Source organism: Castanea sativa, chromosome 7 (genome assembly GCF_040712315.1).
Source record: "Castanea sativa cultivar Marrone di Chiusa Pesio chromosome 7, ASM4071231v1".
Taxonomy (NCBI): domain Eukaryota; kingdom Viridiplantae; phylum Streptophyta; class Magnoliopsida; order Fagales; family Fagaceae; genus Castanea; species Castanea sativa.
Window position 1 is genome coordinate 47,491,273 of NC_134019.1, and position 9,572 is coordinate 47,500,844.

General features: G+C 32.7%; 2 protein-coding genes across 2 annotated transcripts; both read left to right on the forward strand.

Moving 5' to 3' along the window:
- Positions 1–2,432: 2,432 nt before the first annotated feature.
- LOC142644591 (RING-H2 finger protein ATL18) lies at positions 2,433–2,882 on the forward strand. The gene has a single exon (XM_075819168.1). It carries the CDS (start codon positions 2,433–2,435, stop codon positions 2,880–2,882), a length of 450 nt encoding a protein of 149 aa, XP_075675283.1.
- A 2,992-nt stretch (positions 2,883–5,874) lies between these two features.
- LOC142643520 (AP-1 complex subunit sigma-1) lies at positions 5,875–9,323 on the forward strand. Its single transcript, XM_075818178.1, has 7 exons — positions 5,875–6,009; positions 7,722–7,808; positions 8,174–8,265; positions 8,353–8,461; positions 8,569–8,604; positions 8,812–8,898; positions 8,976–9,323. Exons 1-7 carry the CDS (start codon positions 6,007–6,009, stop codon positions 9,045–9,047), a joined length of 486 nt encoding a protein of 161 aa, XP_075674293.1. The 5' UTR covers positions 5,875–6,006; the 3' UTR covers positions 9,048–9,323.
- Positions 9,324–9,572: the final 249 nt, after the last annotated feature.

Consider the following 9,572-nt stretch of genomic DNA (forward strand, 5'->3'; position numbering starts at 1 on the left):
AAATTTGTTAGAAAGTGGGTTTAACATTGAACTTTCAACAAGTCAAATGTGAATCACAATAGGTTAGTCTAGTGTTGGAATGATTAAGATGAATAAATTGAAAAGGAAAACACTCATCGATTAAGTTCGAGGATGATATGTTCTTTTATATATATATCAGACTTATACAAATATTCAAGTTCTTCGTTACAAAGAAGTTTTTCCTTTGTTTTTCTCTGATCTCCCCTTTTTCTATAAGGGAATATTTTCCCTTTTATACTCCTTCTCCTTCTCTCATCTTAGCATTCCACTTGTTGATCAAGTAACTAATCTCATTAAAACTTGTCCTATCAGAACCTTGTTGAAGTCTTTTGTGGGTAGTTGTAAGGCTAAAAGTCATTGTTCAGGCATCACTTCCACATTAATGCGGCCAGTTAGTTAAGTGCAAAACATTCAATGCAGTGGTAGCAGTTTTTTTTTTTTTTTTCTCAATTCTTTGTTGACCCTCTCTCCAAAGCTTATCCTCCTTCCAAGTATGGTTGTCCCCTTCCTAGTACTTGTTGGGTGATCGGACTTTAGACTTCCATTCTGTTTCCCGATGAGGTTTGTCTCCTCGGACAACATCACCTACTTATCCTAGCCAGCTTTTGTCTTTGGCCCGATAACCTATTTGCCTTTACTAATACTTGTTTGTTCTCGGACTCTTTGGCATCCTTGGGTGTAGCCCACGGCCCAATACTTTTATTCGAGCCATTTATCCCCACAAAGGCTAATTTACTGTTCCTAAGTTTTAGGTTTTTTCCTTTATTTTATCTATTTAGTCTAAAACTTAGAACACTATTTCTATTTCATTTTTAAACATTATTCTACGTTATCTTACCTCTTTCTTTAAATAAAAAATACAAACAGTTATTTATATATTACTTTTAAACATTATAATACTAAACCAAAATAAATAAATAAAGAGCATTATTGCACGCGCAAAATATGTATGATGAATTTAGTACTAATTATAAAAATAAAAAAGAGTAGAGAAAAACAAAGACTTTCGAGCAAATGCTAATCAATTTTTCTTTTTAAAAAGATTATTTATGAACTTGGGATATTAATATCTCTGTGGTATTGATTTTGAACAAAAGTATATTTCATTTTTTATTCCTACAGTAATTTGTGATAATCTTATTGCCTTTTAGAGAAATAAAATCACGATTTCGCTCCTGTTGACTTTATAACTCTTGATTTTACGTTTTATTTTAAATAATGTAAATAATTTTAGTCCAAGTCAATGATTAATTATTGGATATTTTGAGGTAGGCTGTGTCAACCTTTGATGATCTGATAGAAACATTGTCAAATCTAACATGTATGGAGATAATTTCAAAAAAAAAAAAAAAAATTATAATTCAAACCCTGTAATAAATTTAGTATAAGTGGGAAAACATTATACAGACTTGTTAGCAACAACTTTTGAAAATCTGTTGCTTCATGTAATTAAATTCATTCACTTTTTTGAATGTTATAGAAACACTAAGAAATATCATCTAGTTGATTTACAAGGTTCTTAGTTGGATATTTATTATACGAGAAAAAATGTAAATTTGGACAATTTGAATGGTTTTTTTTTCCTAGTTAAATTAATTTCACAAAAAGTACATTTCCGATTTTGAATAACAATATAAGTTCAAAGACAGTACGTATTGTGATTGACACTTGATAAATGTGATATAAATATATATATATATATATATATATATATATTTATATATATAAAATAATGTTAGCTTCAATTATAACTTATTACCACCTTTGTACAATTGTGAGAAGTTATAAAATAATTGGTGTGCTATATACATAACATTGTTGTCTAGCCAATTGTTACCCACTTGTTTGTTTGTTTTGTATGAATTACCTTACTTGTTATATACTCTAGCATACGTGATGTAGAAGTGACTCTACTGAGAAGATTACCATTAATTGTTATCCATTATCTATGGTTACAGTATTACTATTATTATATCAAACTCGAGACAGGTACTGTTTTATTAGATTCTTTTAAATTTAAATACAAATATAAGACTAGGAGAATGTGGGGTCGGCGCCGGCCCTGTAGACTCGCGGATATCAAACTTCAAATAGTGACTTTAAATATATTTAATTTTATACAGCACTATATATTAAACATGAAGCACAAACTTATACATTTCAAACACTCTATATGTTTTAGAAATCATGAATTTAAATTTTTTAAATGAAGTTCCTCAGCCTTCCAAAAGTCAAAGCTAGCTTATACATATTATTTAATCTTAAAAAACTAAGAAATTGAACTTGAGTCATAGCCTTGATTGCTATATAAAGGGTCGTCTTCTTTGGTTTCTCTCATATCATCTTTCATTAGTCAACACAAAATATAAACAAGAAGAAATTTTGAGAGAGTAAGGGTTAAAAGGTGCAAAATGAATTGTCTTGTAGTTTCTCAGTCTCCATTTTGCATGGCCACCATTGTCTTCTACACTTGTATTTGGATCCCATTTCTCCAACTCAAGCAAGCTTTGCTCGGCATAATGGGCCTCCTCATGTTCGCTTCTCATGATGAGCCAGTAGTTGAGAGCTTCAATGAGGGATACCTTCCCGTGACTAGGTTTGAAGAGTTGCAAAATGTGGATGAAATGTGTTCTATTTGCTTGGTGGAGTTTGAGAAAGAAGATGTGGTGAGCCAACTATCTAGATGTGGCCATGTTTTCCATATGCACTGCATCGAAAGCTGGCTAGACCGAAACCAGTTCACCTGCCCACTTTGTAGGTCATTTTTATTTTCAGTTGTAAATACTTCTCATGCAAACTGTGGTGGTAGTGGTACTAGTTCACTACGTATCCCCTCATATCTGGATTCTTCTTGGCATTAATAAAATCAAAATTTTGTATACTTTGTTTTACATTTAATATTTTTTATCTTTTTTGTTTTGGGATTCAGGAATTGTTTCAAATTTTTTATTCTTCAAAAAATTCTGCACACTAAGGAACTGCATGAAAAAAGTTTCCTAAATTTTGCGGTTAGGGAAGTTTCAAAACAACAAAAAAAAAAAGAAAAAGAAAAAAAAGAAGGAAACTTTTGATATCTACCTAAGCCTTTGAACAGAAACAAACTGAAACTTTGTTTAGTATTAGCTGATGATGTAGGTTGTTTAGATATTTTCTTCAACGGAAGATGATAACTTTTAAAATAATCTCTACTTAAAAAATAGTTTGACAAGGCAACCCTGATGTTGATTGTTTGTTGCTTTGTCTTTTTAATTTGGGGGGGTTGAATTATTTGTTTGTTGATTAACAAGAAAGACTCTGCAACAAGTCAACGAGGGGGCTGCTATTTGATCAGAATACAGAATTTGAGATGATGAAGGTATTTTCTATTTGGTTTTGCATCTAATTAATTTCTTAATTTCCCAGTCCGAGTCCAGTGGCTTAATTTGCAAATCTAATTAAGAAGCAATAACATTTCATTAAAACTTTTTTTTTTCTTCAACGTTCAAACACACGAGTTAACTGCCCAACGGTCATTTTACACAACTGGAGAGAGAGGGGGGCTCCATTAAATTAATGAGTATCTGAGAATGAATACTAATTAACCTGTGGAAGCGTGATGGTTATCAAAAAAATACATGTGGGATAGTGTGTGACTGATGCTAGCTTGTTGTTGGCTAGAAGAAGAAGAAGGCATTTTACATGCAGTACAATTACAATTCGGTTTTATCAGTCATCAGATACATATGGCGAAGTTAATTCAACTCTTTATTTTTCAACTTAATTTCAGACGCTACCTCTAGTACAGCAGTAATAATTATCCTATATGTATCATATATTTTTTCTCTTGTGAGATCTACCTATTTTAAAAATGGTGATACATATATAAGAACCAAAGTGCTGTAATAAAGATGAAAATTAAAAGGGAATAGAATAGAAGGTTACTTGTAGGAAGCTTATTTTGGCATGATTTTTTGTTTTTTAGTGATCTATTCTTAATTAGCTGCTTGGATGGTTTTTTGTTTTGTTGTTGTGTTTTTTTTAATAACAAGCGTAAAGGGAGATCAAACGAACAATTGTTAATTAGGGTACGTGATTAATTTACGATTTGAGGATAGTTGACTTACCATATGATATGATATGAGGGTAGGTCCTCCTCCGGAATCCGGATACAAAAATTAAAGTCTTTGAATTCTTATTTTTTGTCTTCTGCACTGCAAATGGAGCCAAGTTAGACTTATTGAGCATTGACCTCAACCGAAAAAGACCTCTTTGAAAACGTTGCAGGTGTAAAAGTCCAATCCAATGACGTACAACGAAAAAAAATACTATTTTAAAAAAATCTAGATATCGTAATTTGAAATATGCTAATTGAGTTACAAATTTTTGACACTAAGAGTCCGTTTGGATAGAACTTATTACTGAAAACTGAAAATTGAAAATTGAAAACATTGTAGCAAAATAATTTTTAAATGTGTAAATAGTGCCGTAGGACCCATTTTTAATGAAAAAATTGTTAAAAAATGAAATTTGTGGGTCCATGAACAGTGCACGGATGCACTGTTCATGAGGAATTAGTCAACAACTACGGCTTGAAAAAAAAAAAAAAAACTGACAACGCGGGGCTTCAAAACGCAACGTGAAAATGTTGAATCCAAACGGGCAATAAAACACTGCAGTCATGGATATGATCAAACAAGGCATTTTAATTAGTTTGTCCAGTTTGTTTTAAAATATATATATATATATATATATATATATATATATATATAGAGAGAGAGAGAGAGAGAGAGAGAGAGAGAGGTAAGAACATCACTAGAGTTTGATTGAAGGAAACGGAGCAAAGAAAGAATGGAAATTAAGTATTTTTCTTGTGACTTTGGGAGTACTGTTTTGTGTTCTCAAATCTCCGTGCTTTAAGTTATGCTAGCTTTAGTACAATAGTTATATTTTATTGGTAGAGGGATATATAAGGGAAATTCCATCAAAGTTCATGCTCACAAACATAAAAGAGATATCATTTTCCCCCCATCAAACTAAACAAACATGCTAATTACGGAAATCTCAATCTCCATCATTCCATTTTCTTTGGGGTCATTTTGAAACGGAAAGAAATGCATTAATGGAATTCGATCAGTAATATGATTTCTTTTTATATAATTTTTTCCCTTTTACCTCTTAATTGAGAAATGCTACTAACACAAAGTTCAACAACTTTTTTTCAAAATTTAGTTATGATTAATGCAACGTCACTTCACGTGACTCCACGACTAAAACCAATTTATGGTACATGAAATAATCAATCATAACATATATATATATATATACTATCTTAGGTCTTTAATAATTGTGAAAAAATTAGGAAACTTTTTGTATCTTTGGGCTTATTGTTAGAAATTAACACATAACCATTAAAAGAGGACAAAAGGTAGTAATGACTAGTTTTCCACAATCTACTGTAGTGGAAAGTTATTATTTGATTCTCACAAGAATCCGCCATTTACATTACTAAAATGTTTATTATTCACAAACTTGTCATCTCAATGATTATCATGAAGCAAATTTAAATAATGTAAAATGCAGTGGTGATTTGGACCACTCGTGTGCTTGTAAAAAAAGGCAAAGTTTTTTGAGGAGTTCAGGTGTGGTTATAGAAGACAGTCTTGAAGATGACTAGTTTGATGCTCCTTAGTTTTGTTTCGATAAAACATGATTAGATTCTCCAAAAAAAAAAAAAAAGAAGAAGTAAAAGTGGGCTTGGGTTGAGTTGAATATTTGAATGATTAAAAAGCATTTGGGTCTGGGCCAATTATATGGTCTATGTAAGAGAAGGCCTGGCATTGGGCCCAAAGTGGGATGGTCGTAACTGCTAAGTCGTAAGCCTCTCAAATGAAATTTGCATTATCAGAGTCTCGGAGAAGGAAAGAAGAAGAAGAAGAAGAAGAAGAAGAAGAAGCAGCTCTTTCTTTCTTTCTTTCTTTCAAATTGATCTGATCTACACACACCAAAATGGTAATCTCTCTCTCTCTCTCTCGCTCGCTCGATTTCATTTTCTTTCAATTGGAATGATATTTGGATATATAGATCCGATTCATGAAACTCTCTGCTCTCTTCTATTTCTATATGCTTTTTGGGTTTCCTTAATTCTCTATTTTTATATGTATATGTAGAAGTAGAGCATACAATTAAGATTTTGTATTCACTGCTGCTTCTTCTTTTGTTCAAGATCTGTTAAATCACACCCATACTATTTTCCATTTCCTGATGGATCCATCCATCGACCCATAGTGATTATTCTTATGACCTCAATTTTTTTTTTTTCCATCTGGGTTTTTTTTTTTTTGGTGAGAAGTTTAGGGACTGTTTATTTTGCTAATACCGAAACCTTATTGCTGAAGTTACTGTTGGTAAAGAAAAAGAAAAAGTTAATTGAAATAGCACAGTGGATCATAAATAGAGTTAAAAAGTGTAGGAGAAGACCCTTAAATAATAGCAAAAATAAACTGAATAGGAAAATAATTTATAATTGTAATCTACATTCAAATGCACACTTAGTCTCTCAGAAGAATCCGTTATAAATGTTGATTTTTTTTTTATATATTAGGTATTAACAGAAACTGAATCAATGATTACCCTTGTTGCAAATTCCTAATACAATTTGTGCTTTGAGCTTGGATGCTGCTTTTTGCTTTAAGCAGCTGGTTGGTTAAAACTTAAAACTTAAAACTTAAAACTCATTGTAGTTGTACAGATACTGAAGCTTCAAATCAACTATAATCAACAGATTACTACTAATAAGAAAACAGACACCCAACTCTCAACTCAACATTTTCAAGACCTAGCCACTAGCCACCCAGAAATTACTACAACATACTAATGGAATTCTTAGCTACATGGACTCTAAACCACAGTTATCAGAGATACCCCACCAGCAACAAGCTTCCATATTCTAAAAAGAGTTACAGAAATTGCAATTCTACTCAAGTTCTGTTTTTTTTTTTTTAATTTAATTTAATTTTATTTACTTTCTGTCTTAACAATCTCACAATGCTTTCTCATAATTAATCTTTACATGATGGACAATACCATTCCTTTATAGGCATTTGCTCAAAATGGTTCTCGATATTCTCTTAGAGAACAAGTATCTCAGTTCTTATGCATTGTTAGTGTAGCCACCCAATAAAATTGTGCCTGGGAATTGCTTTAGGGAACCAAATATTTAACCTCAAGAAGCCTTTTTCTTCCATTCTTCCAAGGTCTTTGCGCTGGAGTACTGTGCTGTTTTTTCCTGGACTCCAATTAGGCCTTTCCTCTCTTTCTAATTCTACCAAACTCCACTTTCTTTGAACATTAATTAGCTCCTCATTTTAAGCCATGCCAACTACAAATTTAATGAAAGGCCTAGTGATCTGCCTTAATTTTAGAATCTTCCTCCTGGACCAGTTGCATTCCTGAGAAATCTTCAGTGAAAATTCTTCACCTCCCAAAAAATCTTACCAATTACAAGCTCTTACCTGCACTTAACTCAACTATCTCGTATCATGGAAATTTTCTGATATTCTCCAACAATAACATCATCATATTCACAATTGTAATGCCTTCTTTGAGACTGTTTTTACATTCTTTTCCGTCAGTTTTATGTGACTTAACTGCTTAATTAACCTAACATCAAGGTTTTATATTGGCTAATTCTGTAATGGTTTATGTTCCTGAACTTTTTGTAGATTCACTTTGTGCTTCTTATTAGTCGACAAGGAAAAGTGAGGTTGACAAAATGGTATTCACCGTATACCCAGAAAGAAAGAACTAAGGTATCAGCTGCTCTTTATTTTTATTTTTTTGGTTTAAATTTAGTAAGTTTTGGCCCTACGGGGAGGGTAAAGAGGAGATTTGAGCTACCCCATGGGGGTTACGTATTACCGCTTTGTTTTTTGTTTGGTTTTGGGATGTGTGTGTGTCCTCCTTATAGCTCATTGGTAATTGAAGGTATTGTTGCTGCTTTTGTTTTGTTTTGTTTTTTTGTTTTTTTTTTTGATAACTAAGAAATTTTATTAAAAATGAGAATACTATGTGTTCACGATGATGAATACAAAGATCATTACTGCATTTGTTTCTTAAACTGATGTGCATTTTTTTCCAATGTTGATATCCACCCTTTTATGATCATGTTGAGAAGGTTCTACGGGAGCTAAGTGGAGTGATTCTTACCCGCGGGCCCAAGCTCTGTAATTTTGTTGAATGGAGAGGATATAAAGTTGTTTATAAAAGGTAATGCCAGAATATTACTCTTGAGGAATATTTTTCGTCATCTCTGACATGAGCCACTGAGCTGTTTCCAATAATGTGTTTGTGCAGATATGCTAGTCTGTATTTCTGCATGTGCATTGACCAAGAAGACAATGAATTAGAGGTCCTTGAAATAATTCATCATTATGTGGAGATTTTGGACCGATACTTTGGCAGTGTTAGTGAAAAATAATCTCTGACTCATTTATAAAAGTAGCACACCATTTTTTTCCCATTTGATTATGATAAAGGATGGACGTCCTAGTAATTTATTCTATTTCACAGGTCTGTGAGCTGGACTTGATCTTCAATTTCCACAAGGTATGTCCATTACTCATGCTTTATGGGCAAAACTTCTGTTTAATTAGCATTTGAGTCTGGTTTATGTGTCCACCTATGTGCCATGTCGAGCAGCCATTTCAAATGTCCTTCAGTAATCAAATTGCACTGTTCTTTTGGATATACATTTTACATAGATGTGAAAGAAAGCTCATTTTTGCTCACTGTTTGTTACATTTTAACATGAAGGCCTACTATATATTGGATGAACTATTGATTGCTGGTGAACTTCAGGAATCTAGCAAGAAATCAGTTGCACGGTTGATATCTGCACAGGTATACTTTTTCTTAGTCCTGATGGCTTTTGGAAAGCTTCACACTTTTGCTGAGTGCATTATATTGTTGGTTTTTAGGATTCATTGGTGGAGATGGCAAAAGAGCAGCGCAGTTCAATAAGTAATATAATTGCTCAGGCCACCAAGTAGAGGACAGGCATACATAGTCCCCTGACATATTGGTTGAAATTCAAGCGCTTACTGTATTATTCTTATTCTGTTTTTTTCTTTGTAATGACTGGAATGCACCTTTTGTTTCGTATGTGTTTTTGAGGATTGTGACATGATTGCATGTCTGAATTACCTTTAAAACTACATGTTCTATATGGTTGATGCATATGGCCGGTTTTTGCCAGGTGTTTTGTGAGTAGTTTTCTAAGGGTATTATTAGCACTTGTGTGCAAGGCAATGAGCCTTAATGATGCATTTCCATTTTCATTGGATAAGTTTAAATTTTGTGATATAACCTGCTCAACTTTGTTGTATTACCATTTCTATTGTTGAAATTCTGTTCTTCAAGGTGGGAATCCTCATCAAGTTTCTTTAGAAATCAATGTTAACAGATATTTTAGTGGACAAGGAATCCATTCCAGCCTGCCAACACCTGCCAAACTTTTGGGCAAAACCCATGAAATGCCAAATAGGAGAACCACCAAACTCCACAGTTCCCGTACA

Bases quoted from the DNA above. Each gene is read 5' to 3' on its own strand.
- LOC142644591 (XM_075819168.1), top strand. From the start codon at position 2,433: ATGAATTGTCTTGTAGTTTCTCAGTCTCCATTTTGCATGGCCACCATT.
- LOC142643520 (XM_075818178.1), top strand. The intron at 7,809-8,173 runs GTATCAGCTGCT...CATGTTGAGAAG, and splicing joins CCCAGAAAGAAAGAACTAAG to GTTCTACGGGAGCTAAGTGG. The intron at 8,899-8,975 runs GTATACTTTTTC...GTTGGTTTTTAG, and splicing joins CACGGTTGATATCTGCACAG to GATTCATTGGTGGAGATGGC.